Genomic DNA, 25,504 nt, shown 5'->3' with positions numbered 1-25,504 from the left:
ACTATGCACTTAAGAATGGCACATAGAGGCATCTATCATTATTATATATATGTGTGTGTGTGTGTGTGTGTGTGTGTGTGTGTGTGTGTGTGTGTGTGTGTTTGTGTGTGTGTGTGTGTGTGTGTGTGTGTGTGTGTGTGTGTATGAATATATATATATATATATATATATACATATACACACATATACATTACACTTATATGGAAAATGTCTTAAGCAGTAGATTACCGTGGCGTGCCTTAGAAGCATCTTCTGATCTGATGTCCTTGTTGGCAGACCCTGCTTTATTGTCAATTTTACTTAAATGGGAGAGTAATTTACAAAATGAACATCAAGCTGTATTGAAGAAGACTTGAATCTAGCAATTGAAACCATAAACTCATTAGTAAAGTGTTTACTATAATAAATCAAGTGAGAAGGAGTGTCATTTTCTCATAGACTTTCATATAATCTGACTTGTTTTTGCAGCCGTTGAGTTGCCCCTGCTGGCCGTTAGAGAGAATGCAGGTTTAAGGCACTTCCAAACTGGCTTCACTTTTCAGACCGTGAAAATGTTTTTTTTCTGAGAGGAAACTTTCATTTGTTGCCATTGTGCTGAAATATTTGTTTTATTTCCATAAGAGTTTTAATACAAATGCAAAATATTTCAACTACACAGGTTATATTCATAGAAATGTATTGTGATTCAGAAGTCATTTGAATTAGCATAGAAATTGAAAATCAAATTCAGTCTGAGATTAATCCAATCATACAACTATAACTGGTAAATCTGGCACAATAAGTTAGCGAAGCTCTGTAAACAGAACCACGTTCCTGTACATCCAGAAAAAATGAACTACTCTACAGAGACTGTAGTTGTATTCGCTGTTATTAGATTTTACTGTCTTTTCTCAATACACTACAGTGATCGTAATCTTCAAAGGCACATCGCCCTCAGTGCAAAAGTGTGGCTCACTGACGTGTTTTTAGTAGTTTTTAGACAACAACTGAGGTGTACGGCACAGCAGAGTCCTTAAAGTATCCATGACGTTAAGTAGAAATAACACAATCTAAAACTACTTCATTACTAATATAAGTTGTGCATTAAAAATCTTACTTGAATAAAATTACAAGCAGCAAATTATCCAAAATAAGAGTGTTATGTTACATCTATGTACTCTGTGATTTGATATTACTGGTAGTTTGCAGCTTTTCTAATGTTTTAGCTAGTCTAGGCGGAAGTCATTTTAATCACTGTTGGGTATTTTGTCTATAAAAATATGTCAGGTCGTATCTAAAGTAAAATTGTGTGTGTGTGTGTGCGTGCGTGTGTGTGTATGTGTAAAAGGAGTTGTGTGATGTAAAATAGTTGGTTTGACCAAGAAAGAATTTTGCTCTGATTGATCGACCATCTCTGCTCTGTGTTCATCAGGCATGCTATGAATCTCTCTCTTCTTTCTTCTTGTCTCTCTAACTCTCTCTGTCTTTCTCTCTTTTTGTGTCCCACCCACACATGAACACATACACACACACACAAAAATACAACCCTCCACACAAGCCCTCTCAAGGCCAGGAAAACAAATATGCCCATTTTCCTATTTGATTGGGTGTCAGCGTGGGGAGGAAGGGGGACAGGTGTGATGCATAAAATGACCCTGCGACTCCATCACGCGCACGACAGCTTTATGGTGAGGAGGTGTTTCAATCACGCTACTGCCCTGGAAGGCATCAATCAATACACACATGCAGACACACACACACACACACACACACACACACACACACACACACACACACACACAGGCACATGCACACAGGCGCACGCGCGCACACACACACACACACACACACACACACACACACACACACACACACACACACACACACACACACACACTACAAACACAACAGTACATGTTAACACATTCTGGCCCTGATGACAGAGAAAGGGCAGCATAGAAGTGCACACTTTGCCACAGGCACAAAAGACAAAACTTTAACTAAGATATAGGATTTTATTTTTACTTTTAACTTGATTAATTATCTGTGGAGGTCCTACGGCTTCAAATATTCATGAAATTATGAGGAAAATGGCATTTATCATAAATAATATTCTGAGAATTCTTTTGCATTGTGTTACCCACGCCTGGGATCATCTCAACCAAGGTGAACAATGCATTTCAATGTCCCCTCTAAGGGATTAATAAAGTATTTCTTATATTATCTTAATGTGTAACTTTTAAACATCAAGGTACCAATTATTAAATATCTTTTTTTTAATAACCTTGTAACCTTGTAATTAGAACACTCATTACACTTTTCAGTGAACATGTTTTAGTTAAACATGTTTCATAACAAATGCCAACATTGCTGATCTGCTATCATCCTAAACTGTGACACAATGACGTTAGAAGATCACTTACCAGTGTATTAAGATTAGAGTAAGCTTGTTAGTGCTGTCCATATGAAAACATAAATAAACAAAACTATTATTTTCTGGGAATCATTTCTGTTTGTGGAAAATTGGATTGAGCAGTCAAAGGTTTCATATCATTACAACTATTTTTACTGTATCTCTTCAGATGGTCATTTGCCAACTACAAAGCAACACATAATGAACTAGTTCAGCAGTGAAAGTTCATAACAGCAACCATGATGATCAAAAGCAATCAGAAACAAAAGAACAGTGATGTTAAATTAGACTACGCAGTCAACTACAACAGTCTGCTGATGGTTACTAATGCTTGGGTAGGAACTTGATGAAGAATATATTGGCTTTTCAAATTTTGATACATTTTTTGCAACATTAACATTAAGTTCTGATTGACAGTTTTACATAATATAAATAGATAAAGATGTAGCATTTGGAACAACCGTGTGTTCTGGTGAATAACATGACCTTCAGGCGTTTAATTTGCTGTCGTGTCACTACCTACTAACCTCATGGGTCCTCTTCTGCAGGTGACCCCTCACTGTCTCAGCATAGTGAAAACATTTGTTTCAAGTTTGCCAAAAAATGGATTGAATGCTCTTTTTGGTCTTCTTTTGAAATCTTGGACCAATGTCTGACCGGGGAAAGAGCAGGGGGTGTAAATAGTCACAGTAGCCTCACTGCGTGACTGCAGCATTTGTGGGACACGCCTATATTGCTTCCTTTTAGCCACTGCAATGAAATACAGTGTTTAGAAGAAGGCTATGTGTGTGTGGAAGTGTGAGGGAGAAAAATATGGAGACAAGAAGGAGGGGATGGCATCATACATGCATGTCAGTGTGTGTGTGTGTGTGTGTGTGTGTGTGTGTGTGTGTGTGTGTGTGTGTGTGTGTGTGTGTGTGTGTGTGTGTGTGTGTGTGTGTGTGTGTGTGTGTGTGTGTGTGTGTGTGTGTTGTGAGGGGTTAAATGAAAGTCAGTGTGCACACATGGGGCATCATAAGCAGACAATGAAAAATGAGAGTGGAGAAGCTGTACAGCTAGTTTCCCTGTGGGAACAGCTACAAGCAGACGTACGTACCTTTGGTGATAATCGCTTTGTGAGTGTGTGTGAGGGTGTGTTTTTGAGAGAGAGCGAGAGAGAGTGTGTGTTCAATCCAATGTGTAAGTAAGGAAGAGAGAACTGGGGAGCAAATATAACGCAAATTTTAACTTGGTGTGTGTGTGTGTGTATGTGTGTGGAGGGGGGATTTATATTCATATTAACCCTTTCTATTTCTCAGAGGCGCTCATCTGATTAAATCAGGAACCAATTTCTTAGGAATCTCATCTTCAAAGAGTATCAGTTCAGTCTCTGCCCTTTGAATATATATATATATATTTTTTAATGAGCATCAGTATTCTATAGGTTTTGTATTGAAAAGAGCTGTATACTGATGTTGTCACAAACTGTAAGTGTAGCAGCACTGTGTTGGTTGGTTTTGATTGTGTTTATTGGACTTGTGAGGACCTTCACATAACTATCACACCTGATCTATAGTGAATCATTCACATACTGTGTTTGTACATTTTTCTGTCTGTCTCCACTTCTGTTGGAACAGTGGCTGAGGAAAGGTCAGAGGTTGCCTAAGACATATTGCTTTATTTCTGAAGGCATTATCTGTAAGGAATAGACGTAGAAATTGACTCCTCCTGCACAGAATCTGACATCCAAAGTAACTAAAAAACAGAATTTTCACCTTTTTTTAATTATTTTTTTTACTTCTTGTTTGTTTTGTGTTGCTTTTCTGTTTTGTTTTTTTGATTTTGTCAAAAAAAGACACCATGCTAGATTTGGCAGTTGTTGTTTTGAAGGTTATCTGCTTTTTTGCCCCTAAATGGAAATGAAAGGTAGGCACTCAACAACTGCTTTTCACTCTGTCTTTTCTTTTTACCTCCTCTGTTTCTGTTGCACACATATTGTACAGGGAGTGCAGAGCTCTGCACAACTTGTCTATACTGGCCTCGTATTGAAAGCAGCAGCAGCTCAGTCAGTGTCTGCTCCAAGTTTAGAAGCATGTTGATAGTGCTCAAAGTCCAATGCACAGACATATATTTATGTGCATAAGTTGGAAGAAAATAATCTTAAAATTATGTTTTGGGTCCAAGCTTTTAGTTGGCTACACTTTTGGGGTCCAGCCAAAAATTTAAGTGAATCAGTTGTAGGAGAGTAGTAGTGAGTGCTCATACACCCAAACTCACTATTTAAAGAATAAAGAACGGGTTAATTTATTGATTTATTGTCCTCAGCAGCTACAGTAGGTTTACACATTAATATTATAAAAAGAAACCCATTGCCAGTGTCTGCCATTGCTAAATTGCAGTCTTTGACTAAATTTATATTTCAAGTAAATGGACTCATCACAGGCCACTTTGCCACAGTCATAAATTTTTCAACATATTCCTCAGTGCTTTCAGATGTGCATTATGTTATCAAACACAGCAGCCTCATATCCTCTTCCATATTTTACTATTATCTGCATTCTCAAAAGAGCAGTGATTAGATGTTCATCTATACACAAAAATATTTTCCCAGAGGAGTTTTTAAATGTATCTACATGACTCTTTGCATAGGCAACAGTTCCTTTGGTTGTTGTTGTAAGAAGGCAAAAAAATTAGGCAAATTAAAATGATTAACCTTTCAATTTATCCAAGATGTAAACAAAAGTTGCAGTTGCTTTTGAATTGAATCCATGTTTTGAGTGACTCTGGATGCTTTGCATTATTCCAGCATTACTGAAAAAACAGGTCAGGTTTATAATTACTTGCCAGATACAATGCAGGTAGAAAATCATATTTTTAAAACGTCTTGTGCAAAATAGTTGAGGAAGATTGATTAAAAAGACCTTCACACTCACAAAGCTCTTATTGTTATGCATATTCCAAAAACTACAATTTATCACATACAGTCAAAGTCCACACACCAATTAATCTGCTCTGTTTGTTTTTATTGAGTAATCAGTTAGACATCAGTCACTTAATAATGTATGGGACTGTCATCACTCAGGACAGCTTATCTAGTCAGCTATGATCTACATTACTTTTTGACTATAAGTAACCTTTTTGTGCACATTATAATAATTTGATAACACTCATGATGTAGACTTTTTTCCACTTTCAACTGTTTAATTCAGTGAAAGAGCAACTCCACAATGAAAAACTCCTCTATGAGTTGAAAGGTTAAAAATAATTATCCTGGGTGTAATTACTACAACTAACAAGTAGTACAGTGCAGTACAGTACAGTACAGTACAGTACAGTACAGTATATGGAGTTTTGGTCACCTCAACAAACACCCGGCTAATTTCATCCAACTGCATCCTGAAAACAGATCTAATTTACCAAAATGTTAGATGTGTTTTCATATGATGATATGGAAGTGGGACATTTTACAGTTGAAAAATCAACGTTTTTGTGCTCTCTGTTGGACAAACTATGTATTCTAAATGATCTCTAAAAAATTCTCTGATGTAATTTCTTGTCACTTATCAGACATCCAAACAGATACTAATATATCTGCATTAAGATAATATCAGCTTTCAGTTAAAAATGATCCATCTGTTTGGTCTTTATTGTAGTTCTGTCATTCCAGGATACATGCCTCAGTATTATTATTGCTTCTGGTCCACGCATTACTGGTACATCACAGTCTTCCCCAGTCGAACAGAAGTGAGGAATACATATAACTGTCTAGATGGTCTGTTCTTATCTAATGTCAGTCCAAACAGCGCTCTCCTGACAAGTGGTATTTGACTCAGTCAGAAACTGACACACAGAGAGAGAGAGAGAGAGAGAGAAGATGAAGGAAGAGAAAGAAATAAGAGAGCCTGAGAGACAGAAGAGAGACAGGCCATTCCACAGCACCAGGATGTGAAACACTGCCAATCTTTTCATCGCACGCTGACCTCTTTTTGTCTGATAGAATAATCAGCATGCACTTGACAGGAGAGTGAAAATTGCCATTCACACACAAAAACATGGCAAGGCTAGTCAATTATCTGCAGGGTTTGTTTTTCTCTCTGTGCCATCCATTTGCATACTGTTCCTAGGAGAAGGTGCTTTTGATGTAGTTAGACAATTCTGGTCAGTTTGATATTATGTGAATGTGTCTTATTAGCGCGCTGCGTGTGCAGACAGGGAAAAGGTCATAATGTGTCTTTGTTCCCATAGCTCTTTTTCCTCAATTAAGGCTAATCACCAGAGCCCAACATTGATCCAGCCTCTCAACTTTTCTCATGGCTGGATTCTGATGATCTGTGTGTGTGTGTGTGTGTGTGTGTGTGTGTGTGTGTGTGTGTGTGTGTGTGTGTGTGTGTGTGTGTGTGTGTGTGTGTGTGTGTGTGTGTGTGTGTGTGTGTGTGTGTGTGTGTGTGTGTGTAAGTGCATGCGTGTGTTAGTACTTAGGCTTATATGTGACACAGAGAGAGAGCACAGACAGAGACAGGGTTAATCATGTTCATAAATGTGCCCGTGTGAACATGTGTGTAGATGTAAATGCCATTCTGTGATCTCCAGCACAGCGAATGATTTACCTCTCTGGTGTAATGGAGCAATTTCTCTCCTTTTTTTCTCTATTCCCCATCTCTCCTTTTCCTCCTCTTTCAATCTGCAGTAAAATATTCTCCCGTTTAGTCCTCTGACAAGTCATCTGTCACTCAGAACAGCGAGGGAACAGGCTCATCTGATGGACAAGGCCCTGTGTGTGTGTGTGTGTGTGTGTGTGTGTGTGTGTGTGTGTGTGTGTGTGTGTGTGTGTGTGTGTGTGTGTGTGTGTGTGTGTGTGTGTGTGCATTGAGGCTGTTGTTACTGTTTTAATTTGTTATTTGGTAACATAACTTAAACAACCTATCTAAACAAATGACTGCTTTAGTGACAAATGCAAAGTTGTGGCCGTGTGAAATCGACTTCTTGCAGAAATGCTTTGATGAACAGAATATGTATCTTCTGTCAGATTGTGAACCCCGTATTGACAAGTGTCTTGGACTATGCTACACATCCATCCTCTTCCCAATCTGCAGCCATACTTTCATCCTCACTTTTGTGTTTCAAGAGTTGTTGTTATTTGTTAATGCATCCATGGCAGATATTGAACTTTATAGAATTAACTTTGTGAAAGTAAATGATTTTCTGAGAGTGCAGACACTCCGGAGCCATGTGAGGTATGTTGCTCATTCAGTGATCACCATATCCTGTTCTTTTGAGATTAAATGTTATGATAGTGCATTGCAGAGCTACATTATCTGTGACACATTCTGCTCAGATATAATGGCAATAAGTACTCATCATGTCTTCATTCAAATCAGATAAGACAAGCAGACGTTTCCTGTTCTTTGGCACACACTAAATAAAATTAACTCAGACGTTGCTGCCACAGAGGAAAATATGAGTATTGATACTATCTGCGAAACTGTAACTACTTTTATTAGCCTAATGCCATTATGTTTTTTGTCATTCAATAGTTTTTCAATAGCGTCAACATGACTTTGATTTGAAGCCACAGCTTCCCTGCCAAGGAAAGCATTTTGTATTTGGCAACAGGAAGGTGTATGAAACTAGGTGTAACACCGTAGTTCAGTGTTATCTGTACACATGAAGACATACAAGTACAACATGTTTTATTATCATGATTATTGCTCATAATTATTATACTAGATGGTTGAAATGTACAGCAGGTGTATAGAACTCTACAATCTAAACTATAATCAAGTATTGTATAACTGCTATAAATCCTACATTTGTAGAGCTTAAGATATTTTTTGAGACTATTCCAGAGATCCATAGTTTATTGACTTGTTTAATTGGATTGCATTTGATTTAAAGGATATGGCTGCTTATAGTCTATATTTTGTTGTTGTAAACACATGCCATGAAAACTAAACCAAAACAAGCAGTGTGTTAGTCCATTTCTCAGAACTATTAAACTTTACTACACTGCCTGTGGCACTCAGCCCTAAGGCCTTTGGTTCCTACTGAGGATGTAAATTTGTAAAAAGTGGTCATAAATATGTACAGTATACTGTCCTTAAAAAGGATAAATTATTTAATAAGCAGCCAGGCACTGTGTGTAGGTACTTACAGTAGCAGGATGGTGTATGTGAGTAGAATCAATATATTTTTGACATGTGATTTGTTGACAATAACAAAAAAAATTCAGTTTTCTCATTTAAGGCCTGAATGGCAGTCTCTTATCCTGTAAGGCCACGCCTGTTTTTTGTTTTTTTCTTCAAAATGGGCAGTCCTTTGTTTTCAAATGAAACTATAAAATACAAGTACTATATCATAGTGTGGATTCATGCTTGTTTTCTGTATTTATATCTTTGACATTCCGCAGGCAGCTGTGTGGTGTGGTTGCAATAATAGGCTGGCTTTTGGAGAACCGTAAGCCTTTAAGGGCAGTGCAGCTCTGGCTGCTGCAGCCACAGGCTCTCTTCTATAATAGCCTGTAATTCCTTCTGTCTAGTATGATCACCAACACGGCATGACAGCACGCACGCATGCACGCACGCATGCACGCACAGACACACACACACACACACACACACACACACACACACACACACACACACACACACACACACACACACACACACACACACACACACACACATACACATACATATATACATACATACATACACACACATATAGATATATACATATCTATATGTGAATGAGTGTGAAAAGAAAAGCTTTTATCCAAGGGTCATATTCACATAGAGGAGGTTGCGGTCACTCCTGCAAAGCTGTCTCTGTGTTTGCAGACATGTGTGTCAGTGCACACTGTAAACTGACCCGAGCTTCAGCCCACCTGTTGAGATTCAAGGTGAGAAGAGAAGAGATTACTTAGGCAAAGGTCAGACGAGTTCAACAGTTACAGTAATACAGGTGTCTGTGTGTGTGTGTGTGTGTGTGTGTGTGTGTGTGTGTGTGTGTGTGTGTGTGTGTGTGTGTGTGTGTGTGTGTGTGTTTGTCTTCCAAGCTCTGAGGCGCCATGTGACCCTCATTTCCCACACACAATGCCACTGCTCCCATCAGCTGCAAAAATGTGCGTGTGTGTGTGTATTTTTGGGGGGAGTTGGATGGTACAGGTGCCAGACTCTCCCCCTATAGCCCTGTGGCGGCCGGAGAAGTTAATTGGAAGCATCTGGCTGTCTGAGAGCCCAAGCGCCCATCTACAATCCCCCCACTTCCACCCCACCCTGTTCCTTCTCCTCCCTCCCTTCCTCCAGCCCTCCCCTCCTGTGGGTGCTGCTACCCCTGGCACACACATGGTGACACCAGTCTGGCTGCAAGCTGTGAACGCAGTATGTGAGTTTGTGTGTGTGTGCATGTGATATACTGGGGAGTATGGAAGCAGACAGGGCAGCCAGGCCCCCAGCTGCCACCGTCGTGCCAAGGGAAATGCAGGCAGACAGGCTGGCATCTTTGTGCCAAGGCCAGCCGGGCCCTCGGGGAAGATGGAGAGGGAGAGAGGGACACAGAGGCAGGGTGGAAGGAGGAGGGAGGGGGAAGAGGGATAGATAAAGATTTCAGATGAGTACAATTCCACTGATCTTGTGACAGACACAACATGGGGTTTGTGTGCTGATCACGCTACGAGGGAGTGTGGCATGGGGTCACTACTGTGGCCTCGGGAGTTAAGTCATGTGTTGATCAATCAATCAGGCCTTCTACTGAAAATGTGTTGATGACTGTAGCTTTCATACCCATAATAATGAAGTAAACATACCAAACATTTGCTGTTTACAGCTTAAGCTTTAATCAACATCTGTCATAATTTCAAATTTAAGTGACACTTAGATTTAGCAATTAAGACAATAGCTAACTCAAAGAACAGTGATGGACTATTTTCAGTTTATTTTTGGAGATTTGCAGTTGAAATACAGTGAATTCAGTCAAGACCTCAACTAGATCCCCATGCATACATGGTTCAAGTACTAACTTGAATTGCAGAATTGAAGAACATTGTAGTGTTCACTATTCCACAGCAGCAGTTGTACAGAAGGAAGATGTATATAAAGTACTTTTCACAGTCTGACTGATGTGATGATTTATTCCTTTGTGAAGATTTTTTTTTCAAGTTCATAAACCCCTCAACTCAAAATAAATAAATCTTTTTTTAAAATACTTTATTGCAATGATTTCTCCATCACATAAACACAAAACTCACATTTTTCCCACATTTCATTGCACATTTTACACTTTAAAAACATTTTTTTTAAATAAATTAAAGATATGCATACATACTTTAACTAATAAAATAAGAAACAAATGAATTAAAAATAATAAAAAAGAAATGGGTAACAAAAAAAAACAAAAAAAGGAGGGGATGGGATGGGGTATAGAAATATCGGGGTGGGTGGATCCTTCAATTAGTCACTTTTCACCTAGTTAATAATTCAGTATATAATAAATCAGATGTTTAGATTAACCTACTTTATCATAAAATATAGATACATAATAACATGACAGGACCCTTGTGATATGTTAGCTTAGTTTGAAGCCAAAGGTAAATGAGACATTATTGCCAAATCAGCAAAGCTATTGTGATTCGAGGATTATTCATCTTCTACTTTTCTAGTCAGTGTGTTATTCAAGCTGTTCTTCTTCCACAACAGCAAGTCATCTGATCAATAGGAGGTGAGCTCATCTCTATGTGGAATTTAATAAAAAGTGATTTCAGAATGTGTCATGTGTGTTGCATTGCCTTCCACTGAGTTAAATTCCAGAGAGTATGATCTCATCATTCTGTGTGACCTTACTCCACTCACACACACACACACACACACACACACACACACACACACACACACACACACACACACATGTGCAAAAAATACAGGAGCCGGGGATGCTTGATCTGAGATCACTTCTGTCACCACTGTTACTGACTTGACTTACTGTGAGAGTCAGATACAGTGAGATCAGAGGGTATTCTCTCATCCACGCACATTATTAGTCATATATACAGTGATGATATTGTTTGATAAAGTGGATCATGTACTGTACCTGTATTATTGAAACAGTACGGTTATAGGACAATAGGAAAGTTGGTTGTATTTTGTGGTATGATTCACATTGAAATGGACAATTTCAATGTGCATTTGCTTACAGTAAGCTATTTTACAGATACCACAAAAAAAGAAACAAGAAAGAAAGAGAAAGAAAGAGACAGAAAGAGAAACAAGAAAGAAAGACAGACAAATAAAGACCATAACTATTATATTGTCTATTCTTACAAACAGAACATCCTACTGTGCAAAACATACTATACATGTATGCATACTCTACACACATGCACATCATATACGCTTGTGGGGTCTGTGTGTGTGTCTGTGTTGTCTCAGTCTGTGCTTGTGTCTGGTCTCTTGGAACATTATTATTATGACTTAAGTCTGGCGCCAGTCTGTCTATTTGGTCCACAGTTGCACATACACTTCCATGCACACAGATAATGTGATGGGAGTATAATGTTGCACTCTGGGAAATGCTGTATCACACAATTATAGGCGAACGGTCTCTTCTCTCTCCTCTCTCAAACACTCAAGGCCACTCCCACTGGCTTACACACACCACAGGGGCCTAACACTGACATCATCATTTTATTAGGCGTGTATGTGTGATTTCTGTTTTTTTCTATGGTTGCTTGCGTGCATTTTCTCTGTACCCCCATTATTCCAGACGAATGTGCACCTGCCCTGTTGCCCCATAGGGGACCAGTGGCGCCACAGTGGCGAGGGCACAGTGATCATCTGCTTTCTGCTAATTGCCCTGCTGCCCCACTAGACGCAGGGGAGCTAGCTACTAGCAGGCCCAGCATGCTCAATCTAGTTGAGACCCCTCTGGGATACATGCGGGGCATGTTTTACTTTTTTACTGCAATTGAGGATTCACTTTGGAAAAGCTTACAGTGCAGTCCAGTTAGTGTCTCTGTGAAAAAAGACTGAGTGATGACATCAAACTACCACTTTTTTTTTTAAGGATTTTTATAGTGGCATTTTATGATTTTTCCATGTTGAAGTTAAAGAGATCATGAATGAAAAAAAAATTTGTTTAGCTCCCAAAAGACTTTGACTGGAAAAAAAAGAAGTTTCGTAGGCAACTCTTCATCAGACAAATGGTAAACATAAGGCAAAAAACAACGTTTATATAGGCACCAAATTGGTTACATCATGCAGACGTCATTGCATATGATTCAAGATACAGTTCATTGTTTATTCCATACAGTGACATCATTAGTCTATATATACTTTCCTCTTTGTCATGTTAACCATTTGTCTGTTGACGTGTTGTTTTTTTTCAGCCAAATAAAGCTGCGTGGAAGCCAAAATCCACTATGTGTATTCTTTTCCTTTATTGACTCTGTTGTCCTGTAACTGGCCAAAACATACTGTTGGATTGGAATGACTCTACTATAAAGACATGATGTATCCCTTAACTATCAGATACTGTAGGTTTGTATGTCTAATACTTGTTTACTTATACAGCTTAAGCTGCATATTTCAGCAGATGTTTCTCCTCTCAAGAGTAACAATTCTTTTTCTCTACGGTCGGTTATGGAATAGAGACTCATCTGACTGACTTGTGCGCTGTAGTGTTAAAGCTGGAAATACACAACTCTGTCACTCTGTCTTTCAATTGTTTACTTTCATCACTCAACAGTTCACCATTCTTTAAAAAGTGTAGCCCTCTACTGCTCCATCCAGGCACTGTCACACTGCTCAGTAGTGAAGCCATACACTATTCCTCTTTGTTGAAAATAAATTTGAAAAAAACCTGAAGATCTCAGTTTAAGTTCAGCTTATTTGCCTGCACATTTTTTGTGTGGTTGCGATTAAAACACCCCCAGGAGCTTCTTAAATCAGATATCAGGAAACCATTCAGCAGTTTCAAGATGACAAATCACTGCATTGGAGACTTAATGACAACAACATTCAAATAAAAACAGAAAGAATGAAATGAAAAAAATTATATTCTTTATATATATTTCCTCATAACATGAGTTGGACCAGCTGTTGTAAATCCTCCAGTATTTTTATCACTAAATGCCACCTTCGGGATGATAAAAGTATCCTATGAAGGCAGCATTTCTATCAGATTTTGTGATAGAGGTATTGGCGTGTGCACACATTCATATTTATATTACTGACATTTACATAATAATTTTGTTTCCTTTCTAATTCTGAGCAGTGAGTGCAACAGTGAGTGCAACAGTGGTGTTTCACCGACACGACAAAGAATAGTGTATGGATCAGATTTAAACAGCCCTGACAGTATCCTTGTGATGATTTATTCAAAAGAAAAGCACCATAAAGTTTAAGAAATTCAATCAAAAGAATGAAGCAGTAAGGTTTTTATTATTTAACTAGACAATAATTTAGACTGGGAAGTGGAAGAAGATATGGGGAGAAAGTGACATGAATACATGAATTACTGGCAGGCATGAATTGTTATACACAAGGGCAAATAAACACACTGCCAAACAGACATGCACAGATAAAAACAAACAACCAGACATACTTACATACAACCACTCCCTCTGTATTAAACATATCAGAGGAACAAACGTGGTTACTCCTATAACCAGCAAATCATGTTTTATTTAGATGAGACTCTGAGATTTATGACTGCTTTCACAATTTTATGGAAATAACATCATATTTTATGTCAGCTGCATAATCTGAACTGTGTGTGCATGATCTGTTTCTTGACCGACTTGATTTGGGTAACTCACCTTGAAATTCCCTTCTAAAAGCTGACATCCCTGGGATTAGGGAAACAAACTAATTAACTAATTAAATTAACCAATAATCAATATGTTAATACTAAAGCAAACATCAGAGGGTTTTTTTACAGGAAGCAGTGGAAAAGGCCATAAAATAGAATTACACCTCCTGGGTGTTTTGATGCAGCCATTAGGTGAGAGTGTCTTCTTCTGTCATGTTTCAGCCTCATCAGAGGGCTGTTTCTGACCTGAGAACGCTGCTAACAACCTGTTGACTCCACAGGTGTGCAACTCTCAGCTCTCTTGTTACAGGAAAGTCCATAATTCACAAGTCTTATTTCTTCCTGCAAAATCTTACAGCTACTAGCCAGAAGACCTCACCAGTAGCATTAATGTCAGCTATTTTACATTATCAGCCCCAGTTGTAATGTGCATGTTCTCCACTTTATACCTACACAAACACACAAACACACACACACACACACACACACACACACACACACACACACACACACACACACACACACACACACACACACACACACACACACACACACACACACACATAGTGATTCAACTAATGAATGTTACAACAAGGCCCCATTTACACCTGGGATTAACATGTGATGTGTACCTAGATAAGTTATCTGGATAATAACATCTGATATATGGGTCTTTGCATTTATACCTGGTATTAACATTTCTTGATTTTTTTTAATTGTGCCTGCATTGTGATTCCTGTATCACTTTTTGTTAGGGAAAACTTTTTGCTACTGCTACTACTTACAACTTTTAAAGTGGGATTGCTTTAGCCGGCAGGAAAAGGCGGAGCTAGATAACCCTTCAACTTAACTTATTGGGATGATTTGTTTTCTTATGTTGGGCACTACTACTACTACATAAACTGTGCCACCTCGTACAATATACAGCAGGCCAGCCAAATTTTAAAACATGCACAGGTTGCCTAGTAACAGTGTCTCCAGAAAGCTTTGTTGCAACTTGATTTGCATCCCCCCAAAAAGATGGATGCTTCAAGGATATATATGCTGTTATGTTTACACACACACAAACACACACACACACACACACGCACATACCGACTTCCTCACACATGAATATACATACCCACACATTTGACACTCCTTAGATGATTTGGAGATTGTTTTCTGCTTGACTTAGTATGCAAAACAAGAACACAGGCCACGTTTAAAAACAATAAGCCAATCTAACATCTGGCATCACTTTAGAGTGCCAAGAATGATCGCCTCTTCAATTATTGGTGCAGCAACGTCGAGGGAGTAAAGAAATATGTCATTCAGTGTGAAATGTTTGCCAAACGGACTAACTATTTGCCTTAAATGAGCTGGTAGGGATCTGTGGAGCTTGACAGCTGTACGGGCTTATTGGAAGACATTTAACCTTCCTAACAGTTGACAGGATGAGCATTTGACAATCTGAAAGAGACAACAGTAAGATGGAAAATAAAAGGGAGTGGATGAGCGTGCGTGTGTGTGCATCACCGTCCAGGCCTAGTGAGGTTTGTCTTGTCCTGTTTTTTGCCTTTGTCTGTGAGAGTGCTCAGAGCAGCTGTGATTGGCGTGTCCTCTACGCTTGATTGATTTGAAAATATAGACAAGATGTCGCCTGTATGAAAGCTACCAATTTATAAGCCTTCATCTCGAAACTTCAGAGCGACGCCGGCGCCATCAAAATCAGAGCGGGAGTTTGTAGCTACCAATGGTTCAGAAGTAGAAAAGCCCAGGCAAGCAAAGTGACACCTCGCTAAAGGCTGCCTGCTAGCTCTATGACACTCTCTCCTTTTTCATTCTCTCCTGTCTTTTTTTTTTGTCGTCCTTTTCTCTTTTGACTTTGTCTCTTTACTTGTCTCTTTCTCTGTTTGTCAGCCTCGCTCTGCTTTTGTCTAGTATTTCAGTCTCTCTGTTTCTCTTTGCTCTGCGTCTTTCTCTTTATTCTTTAAGGCTGTGATGAGACGCTCTGGAAGTTAACTTGTCCCACGGCTCACTGTCAAAGGAATGACCTTGATGTCGCTCACATTTGGTATGAATTTGCTGCGCTGTTTGAGTGTGGGACTCTTTGCATATTCCTGTTTGTGTGTGTGTGTGTGTTTCTGTGTTTCTGTAATCACTGAATTGTAAAACCATGTGTGAGTGCGTTATCATCTGGGGGAAGCTTCTCCATTTTTTTTCTCATCCCACGCAGTGATAATTCTGTTTGGGAACGACAGCACTGTACCACGTCAAGAGATGGGCAGGGGAGAGGCACAGGGAGGCACCATTTAGATAAAACAAATTGCCAGCTGCCGAGCAGGAGCAGCCACTGCTTAGATAAAAACCAAAGGGACTGTGTGCATTAGTGTGCATGTGCCGAGGATTTTGTGCATTTTTACATTTGTGTGCGTGACTGTGGTGTTCAAAACAGCACAGCTCTTTCCTTAGCTTGTAGTCCGGGCCTTCAAGGCAGTCTCTTTCCATATTAAGTCACAGAGCTCTTTTCTCCGGCCTATAACTATAATGCTGTGATGGGACAGGCAGCCGTAATTAAAATCAATAGCCAGGACTTTTCCAGTCTCCGGCAAGGTCACACACTGCCCAGTTGAGAGAAGGAAAAGGAGAAACAGAGAGAAGTGGGATTTCATGGATGGGCAGAGCCAAACAGGGTAATATGTAAAGAGTTGAGGTGTCATCTTATTTTAATTAACCTGCACATTGGAGGTCTGGTACCCGCGTAATGCACCGGTGTGTGTGTTTGGGGGGGTTGTATGTGTTTACATGCGTCTGTGAGTGTGTCATGTGGAGATGTATTTTTACCTTGCCGGTCAGTTTTAGTCACAGTATGCTCTACTTCAAACCCATGACCGCCACAGAGTACATTTCTTAGGAATAATATCAGGGCTCCACTGGGGGAAAAGTAAATGAATTTGCTCTCATTTTTTCCAAAATTAGTTCTTTTCTTCTCTGGCTTTGACCAGCTCTGCAGGTTGGAAGATGGGGCTCGTCGGCTGGCTTTTGTGGGCAGGCTGGGTGTGGTATTGCTAGCCACTAGCTGCATTAGTATTCTGCTGAGATAGCCACATGCAGATACATTCTCCTTTCTCCTCCTCTGAAGGAATAATCAGCCCCTCCTTTCTCTTCTTTCTTCCCCTCTGTGTGAGAGACACCCAGTGATTTAGCTTTTTGTTTTACTACGTACCTGCAGGGACATCTTCAAGTGTTTGAAAATGCATGCAAGTGTGTTCACCATGCATTTCTATGCAAGTCCATGATGTATTTACGCATCTGAGCAAACACAGCAACACTGAGCAAGTAAAAACTCATGTATGTCTCCTTCCTGTCTTCCCTTTTCAGGGCTGAGTCAGACAGAGAAGTTGACTCTGTAGAGTTAGCGCAGTCTGTCCTGTTTGTTGATTATCAGGTCCTGTTCCTATCACAGCGGCGATAGCATCTTCATCTGATCTTTTGGCAGAGACGCTAGCTCACTAGCCAGCCCTGCCATCACACAGCCGCTACGCTGCTAGCTGCCACCCCTTCCCGTATATCTCCGTATCAGGCCCAGATCTGCCATCGCCCTGCTCTCTCATCTTCTCCTTATCTCCTTATTCCACCTTTCTCCCTGCTCCAAACACCCCAAACCCACCAATCACTCATCGTCCTCATCTTCTTCCTCCTTTTATCCTCTTCTCTCAGAGCGTCTGCCAGAGCTCCTTTGGCAGCACTGTTGTTCCCCACGCGTGGTATCCTTCACGTAAACTGTCAAGGCAGAGTCAGTGAGTGACAGGACAAGACAAGAAAGATTTGGAGAAAGACAGGAAAAAGGAGAGGTGGAGAAAGAGGAGGAGAGAAAGGAGGCAAACAAAGTCACTTGCATTCACACTACATCCTGCTCACCATGTCTCAGTGGTGAGGGGTAAAAAGAGAAAGAGAGGAAGACAAAGACAGACAGATGAAGAGTGTGAAAAGAAAACATGTTGAGTAAGCAGAGAAGTTCTGTGGACGGCAGCAGTACCGTCCTGTAACCCATCGGTCAGCCGTGAGGTGCAAAGAGCAGTCAGCTTTATTTAGCCCTGGGCCCAGCATGCAACATATAACACGCCAGCACACAATTCAGTTAAGTACACAACCACACACGATGACACAAGACACAGAACTAAACATACAGCACATTTTAACACTGTACAACACTCAACACAGCAAACTGCTAACACAAGACTCACCAGTATACATAAGATGCTACTCCAACCTATTTATTTTTTTCTAAATTGCACACACACTTATTCTACAACTTGAGATATGATGAATAAATCATGACTGTCATGGCTGGTGCAAGCAGGGTAACAGGAATACAGGGAAGGACCTAAATGCACATCACTGACACAGACTGATACAGTTCAGGGATTTAATAACAAACTTGAGATACACAGGCTTACAGAAGAAGTGTGCTAGGTTAGAGTCAAGACCGGGGAAACAGTACAAAAACAGCCAAGTATCAAGAATAGGGCAGGCAAGAATCCAAAGTCCAATATTCAGACAGAAGGTCAAAAACAGGAAGGATGCAGATTTTCAGGTTACAAACAATGGATAACAGACATCAAGCATCGCAACTAAACAATCTGGCAGATAACAATGGAAATGGACCAGTATAAGTAGCAAGTGTCTGATGAGGGAAGTTGCAGGTGAGAAGTGGGCGGAGTAGGACAGATAACTGCAGGACTGATGAGTACAAGCAGGTGTGCAGATGAGGAAAGGCGGGAAAGTCCGAGGGCATCTGGTGGACAGCTGAAGGATGGCAGCTTTGGGGAGTTGGAAGAAAGAACGTGGCTTTGGACAAATGAGCAGGGGTTTGAGACAGAGATGGAGAGTAATGCAGAGGGTTAGGGAGGAGAGAGTGTGACTGCAGAGGTACTAAGGAGCAGATTGTGATAATGACAGTCATGCTCCAAACCTGTTAAGGATTTTTGCAAAAATGCACATTACACATCATGGAAAACATCACGTATAGCACTATAGTGTCAAAATCCTCATGATTAAAAATCTCTTGTGCTCACTCGGAAAGTGCTGCTGATTAACATGTAAAGCTAAGCTGGCACCAGTACAGACACAAACCCTAACGAAAATTGTATAATTACAAATAGAAGCAGCAGGCCAATGCAGGATTGTCTGTTTTTATGGAAAGCATGAAGAGAGATGAAGAGGAAGGGGCAAGGGTCAAAGAAGAAAGAGGAAGAACAAGAACAGCAAATGAATGGCATACTTAGTTTGTACAACCATGATTTAACAATGGGTCCCTTCACTGTAGCTTCCACTGGTGGCTTTAATTATAAATCTTATAGATCTTTGATACTGAATCAAATTAACAATGACTGTTTTTTCAACCAAACAAAAAATATTTTGTTTTAGATAGAAATTTTTACTCTGTGATGTCTATGTTGTTCCTTCAGTCTTTGTTCTTCCAGCTGAACTCAACATCCCTGGAAGAAGGAATACTTATAGGCTGATGCAACTTCTGTCTTATGATGACTCAGTTCACTGCCTAACTTATACATCTTTTTCTTGTCAATCCTTACACACATTTTTCTTCTCTTGCAAAATAACTGTGCTCTCATTATTATTCACATTTTCACTTGAAGCATCTTTAATTCGTAAACCTTCCAGACCTAATGGACTTTCTTCATATATTAATGTAATGTGTTTCTCTTTTGCTGTTGCAGGCAGAGGCTTCCACCCAAAAATGTGTACTATTACCGTTGTCCTGACCACCGGCGCAACTATGTCATGTCCTTTGCCTTCTGCTTTGACCGAGAAGATGATGTATACCAATTTGCCTACTGTTACCCCTACACCTACTCCAGACTGCAGCACTACCTGGCCAGCTTGGAGCGCAGAAACCTGCCCTACCTGCAGAGGGAGCAACTGGGACTCAGTGTGGTGAGTTGTGAAGTGGAACAGGTGGAGAGAAAAGAATTGTGGTTTTGAGGTTGTTAGATATTGTAAGTGTGTGTGTGTGTGTGTGTGTGTGTGTGTGTGTGTGTGTGTGTGTGTGTGTGTGTGTGTGTGTGTGTGTGTGTGTGTGTGTGTGTGTGTGTGTGTGTGTGTGTGTGTGTGTGCATGTTCAAAATAAGGACACCCAGATTGGTAACTTAGGTGTGCCTGCCGATCATAACTTCAGCCTCTCATGTTATTATTAGGAATCTTGCACTCTGCGATGATGGACTGTAAGCCTCTGGGTGTGAGTGTTTGTGTGTGTGCGTGCGTGCGTGTATGTGTAAATGGCTCTGTATGTAATCAGCAGAGCTCTCACCTCGGTAGTAGGAGCTAGTGTATCATACACACTGCCTCCAGTCTTGTCTGCTCTTATCAAATAATTGTAGGAGAAAAACTCATTAGAAATGCTTGAGAGATTACGACTTTTTCTTCTGTCCTCCTAACATTTGTCAAGGAAAGCTTGCTGCAAGGGGGGCGCAATGAAAATACAGGTATTTGTAAGGAGCACCTGACCATAACATACAGATAGGACTCTGAAATGTGAAACCATGTCATGGAAATGGTTAATGATGCAGTTATAAATGTTTCTAAGAGTAATACCACTATAAATAAAATATCTGATCTGATCTACAGTAATTATGACATTAAAAAAATTGGGTATTTGTGGTTTTAATTCTGGTCATTTGTACTGTGTGGAATTTAACCACAATTATCCTCTACACAATTTGGTGTATGAACGCTGAAGGCTATAACCAGGATTAGGTTGTGCCAGTTATTTGTATCCTTTTATCTTTTCTGTGTTCTTATTAACAGCTAGCTAAATTCAAACTAGTGGTTTAGGAAATGAGGTTGCAGCACTGAAACAAATGATACATAAAGAAGGAAATTGATTTATTGTTCGATTGATTATACAACAACCTTATTTGGTAATTTTGTTATATAGTGTTATTTTTGTGAAAAGTAATCTTTCCAGTTTAGGTCCTCATTAAACATTGTTTTAATCAATTGCTCTATAGGTAAAATGTGTCAACCACATTCCTCTTTCACTTTTCACTGTAAACGGCTCATATGTTAACAAGCTAGCAGATACATTAATCAGTTGGTGCAGTTAGCTACGTAACAGTTGCACCTGAGTGCAGGGGTTAAATTGGGCCGGGGCTGCAGGGCTCAGGCCCAACACATTGGCCTACGCTCTTCTTTGTCATCAGGGTACACTTATGGCTTGATTCCACCGGGCGCATCTGCGTCATGTCCTGGCTGTGATGTGGCCACCACAGCTGATCGCAGCCACTCTATCAGTGCTGTGTGATCTTACGAGATGCACCACAGTGCATTTCACAAGCAGCTCTTGGCTCTGATCTGCTAAACATACACATTATTTTTGATGGAAGCCTCGTCAAGCTGTACAGAGCAGATGAGCAGGAGCACGAAGTCAGAGACAGCATAAGTGATGGCATCAGGTCAGAAGCCAACCGGTCAAACGATATTTGTCACCATGGATGACAAGAGGTTCATTTTGGAAGTGTAAAATCATAAGATTTTAGGACACCACTGCTGCCATGACTACCCAGGTGCCCCACCTGTACATGGTGGAATGAAGGCATTAAGTTTGCACTTCAACAGTCTATATATATTTACACTTTTCTTTATTATTTATATTTACACTTTTTTAAAACACAGACCCGCCAATCCTTTGTTGCATGAAATCCCACAGAGCTTTGGGAAGTCATTCACTTGTTTCCCATATAAAATTAATAACTGTATTGTGTTGCTTAACTATTCACGTGTTTGAACTTATATATACTGACCAGCTCCTGAGTGGTATGTTAGTTAACAGTAGTCTGTTTTTACACTTCTGTTATTTATTCATAACACTGTACAACCTACAGGACAACAACATCACAGCTTACTGAAATATAAAACAGACCTATTGTTGGACCATTGCTGCAAAACATTTTTTCCTCTGCATCTGTACTGCTTCTGTGTTGTGTATGATATAGTGTAAATACTAAACTATGCAATTCTTTCTGTGCAGAACACTATTTTCTCTTTATTTTTAAGCCACATCATCCCTCTGAGTGAGACAGTGGGGAACAGAAAGAGGACAGACTCGCTTGGTTTGGCTCACAGAGTCAGTATTAGTATTCATAGTCATAGAGAGGTTTTATGGCCGTATTTTTCTCTTTATGTTCTCTGGGCCTGGGTGGCAGACAGCCCAGCCCCACCCTCTCATATCTCTTTCTCTGTCTGCTCCCTCTCTTGCTGTTACCCTCTCCCCCCTCTCTCTATCTCATGCACATATGCAACTCCACACACACACTCACACACAGGTCAGAGGGGAAGGAATGAGAAGGGATGAGGAGAGCTTTCTGGCTGCATCAAAGTTTAAAGACGGATTGCTGCCGTTTCCAAGGCAGAGTCTTTGCAGGGACACCACAATAGCTTTAACCTTCTAATGGGTACAGTTATCTTATAAGGATGGAAATAAGAGCCAGGGCCATTTGCTCTGGCATCCCTCTATCTTGCTGACTAATTTGTTTTCTGTAATGTATTCCTCAGAACAAAATCGCAGCTATCCAGCCTCCACTGGTGAGCTCATATACTGTAAAAAAAAAAAAAAAAAAAAAAAAAAGATTGGCCCTTTTTAATTTTGTTTAACTTCCAGTTCTTTTTATCATAGAGAGTGTGTGTTTAAGGCAGGTATTTTTTATTATCTTACAGAGTAAATTGGATATGATGTGTAATAATATTGACTGAACTGACTTCAGTTTAGTTGCATTATTAGGAGTCTAACTGACAGTTTTGGGATGAATGAAAAGGGCAAAACACAAGGATAATTTTCAATTTTCTCTTTGCTATACTCCCTAATTCACCCCAATAACTTTCTTTTTTTTTTGCTGCTAATCATTGAACACGGTGATGTCTAATTTGAAAAGAGAAACAGAAACGGAAATCATGACTGATGGAAGATTAGATGGAATTTCCCAAAGATGATACACAACTAAATGAGTAGAGCCTGAACGCCCCCATAGTTTGTTCACCAATGTTCAACAGACATTAAAAGTGGAAGCCGTCTAACTTTCTTCAGTCTGCATACACATTTACAATCCTGACATGGTCCTTTTTTGCAACAATAGTAAGCCTTGTGTCAAAAACCTCGGTGTGTTGTTTAAGTCATAAGTTAATTGAACTGAACTGAATTTCATATTAGCAGAGTTATCCTATCTTTTTGTTATCTAAGGATGTTGCCAAAATCTGTTCACGTCCATCGTAAAACATTTAATCCTTTAATGTTTGGATGTGTGTAATAGTCTGCTAAAACACATAAATCAGAAAACAACTATAAATGTGGCAGCAAGACTAACAAAAGCCAAAAACGAGATCATATTATTTCCCTTTTAATGTCTTTACATTTGCTACCAGTTTATTACAGAATCAATATCAAGATTGTACACAATACCTTTAAAGCAGTTTATGGCCCGACCCAAGACTATATCTCAGAATTACTGTCCCCCTATTAACCTGCACATAGTCTGAGGTCGTTTGGCAGGAGCCTGTTGGCTGTTCCCATGTCAAGATGTAAGAATAAAGATGACAAATTCATTGTCCTCTTTTAGATTGCTTCTGAAAACATTTTTATTGATAGGTTTAATTTGGATAATTAGTTTGTATTTGTGTATTTATGAGTGTTTGTAGGTTGGTATATGTGTATGCGTCTGCACACACATACTGTAGACACACACACACACACACACACACACACACACACACACACACACACACACACACACACACACACACACACACATTTGCACCCTTGTGGGTAGATACACACACATCACCCACAAAGACAAATACCAAGAGTTCCTCATATTCCCCAGAGGCAAAGGTTTTGGATTCTTCCTGTTCCTGTTCTGCTGGGTTCATGGCCCTGCGTCTGTTCCTCTGGTCCCTGTCTGTCTGAACATTTCCTTTTGTAGACCATCCTGACAGTATCTGAGTAAACCTCTCCCTCTCTCTCCCCCTGAGGCGCCGATGTCCACAGAGACACAGAGAAAGAGACGTTTGACCTGCTACAATACTAACAAGTCTCTCTGAAAAGATGCCCACTGTTTCCTCCTTTCAAACTATTTCCTAATTTCTGTACAGTCCTCAAGTGTCCCTTGGCCATCTGGAATTGAAAACTGCTTATTTGCCCACCTTGCTTGTTGACAAAGAGTTTTTCTTTTTTTTCTCACCAGTTGGCAGTGACTGCCCGGGAGTTGCGGAGGCAGCAGTTTGATTTTTCCCTCTGCTGGCCCGGTGGGGGAGGGCAGGGCTATGACACTATTAGTCACCTCTGACACAGCGCAGCCACTGCCTGTAGACCAGATGGAAAGAAAGTGTAAATGAGAAACCTCAGGGTGGGAGAGTGGACAGGCCACTGACCAGCTGTAAGGTTGTCTGAGATCTTGCCTATATTCAACATAAGAGGCCTGAGTCCTTTCTGGATAGGTATTACACTATGATTCTGTTCACATACTCACATCAAGTAAAACTATTGATCCCAAAATCACAGTGCTATGTTGTCATATCCACTCAGGCCTTTTTTTTCGTTTGAAATCTCAGAAATCAAAGCAAGACTATGATAGATCACTTGTACTGTGTTCAACAGAAGCAGCGGTCACTGTCAGCTGCAGTGACTTAACATCACTTAGACTGTTGTGATTGAATTTTAGACCTAATCCTGTCTGCTATCAGTGTTCAGGTACCATGTCTGGGTGTCTGCTCAGTGGGAGTGGAGTCTCCAAGAACATGGTTTTTCTTTTTTTTTCCGTGTCTGGAGCAAGAGGAGGGGAGTGGAGTGGAGTGGGCACTGCAGCTATATCTGCCTGGCTACCTCTCTCTCTCTCTCTCTCCTTATCTCTGTGTTTGTACACTGTGTGCCAAGATCCAATCAATAGCCACTCCAGCCGTGGAGAGAGGAGAAGGTCAGCAGCCACACTGGAGGAGCTGGGCTGGGCAAACTGATGGAGACACAGAAAGCACAGGAAACACATCACAGGCCAGGCACGTTTCTACTAAGCATAACTAGATGAGATGAGGCATCACAAAATGTTAATGAGAGATTTCTACCTCCCAAGGACTTGTAACATTGTAGAACATATCCCTTAAAGTCTTTGTTTTACTCTGTTAGAAGAGCACAAATTAGCTCCACATCAGGCACAGAATAGGTACAAGTACAGATCAAACTTACAAAATGACAGTCTGCCAATTTGTTCTCAAAATTTTGAACTTTTGTTAATGTAATAATAAAACAGAATGTCATGTCCTTGAGAGACAGAAAGCACAATC

At 40.1% G+C, this 25,504-nt stretch overlaps 1 protein-coding gene across 1 annotated transcript in view; it reads left to right on the top strand.

Moving 5' to 3' along the window:
- agbl4 (AGBL carboxypeptidase 4) overlaps nucleotides 1–25,504 on the top strand; it is a 280,426-nt gene that overhangs the window by 142,086 nt on the left and 112,836 nt on the right. The window contains exon 5 of the mRNA XM_062424281.1: nucleotides 19,897–20,113. Within this exon, the coding sequence (XP_062280265.1) occupies nucleotides 19,897–20,113 (217 nt within the window). The remainder of the gene's footprint in view (nucleotides 1–19,896; nucleotides 20,114–25,504) is intronic.

This window comes from Scomber scombrus, chromosome 8 (genome assembly GCF_963691925.1).
Source record: "Scomber scombrus chromosome 8, fScoSco1.1, whole genome shotgun sequence".
Taxonomy (NCBI): Eukaryota; Metazoa; Chordata; class Actinopteri; order Scombriformes; family Scombridae; genus Scomber; species Scomber scombrus.
The sequence above is the reverse complement of the archived record's forward strand: the minus strand, read 5'-3'. Positions and strand labels throughout refer to the sequence as shown.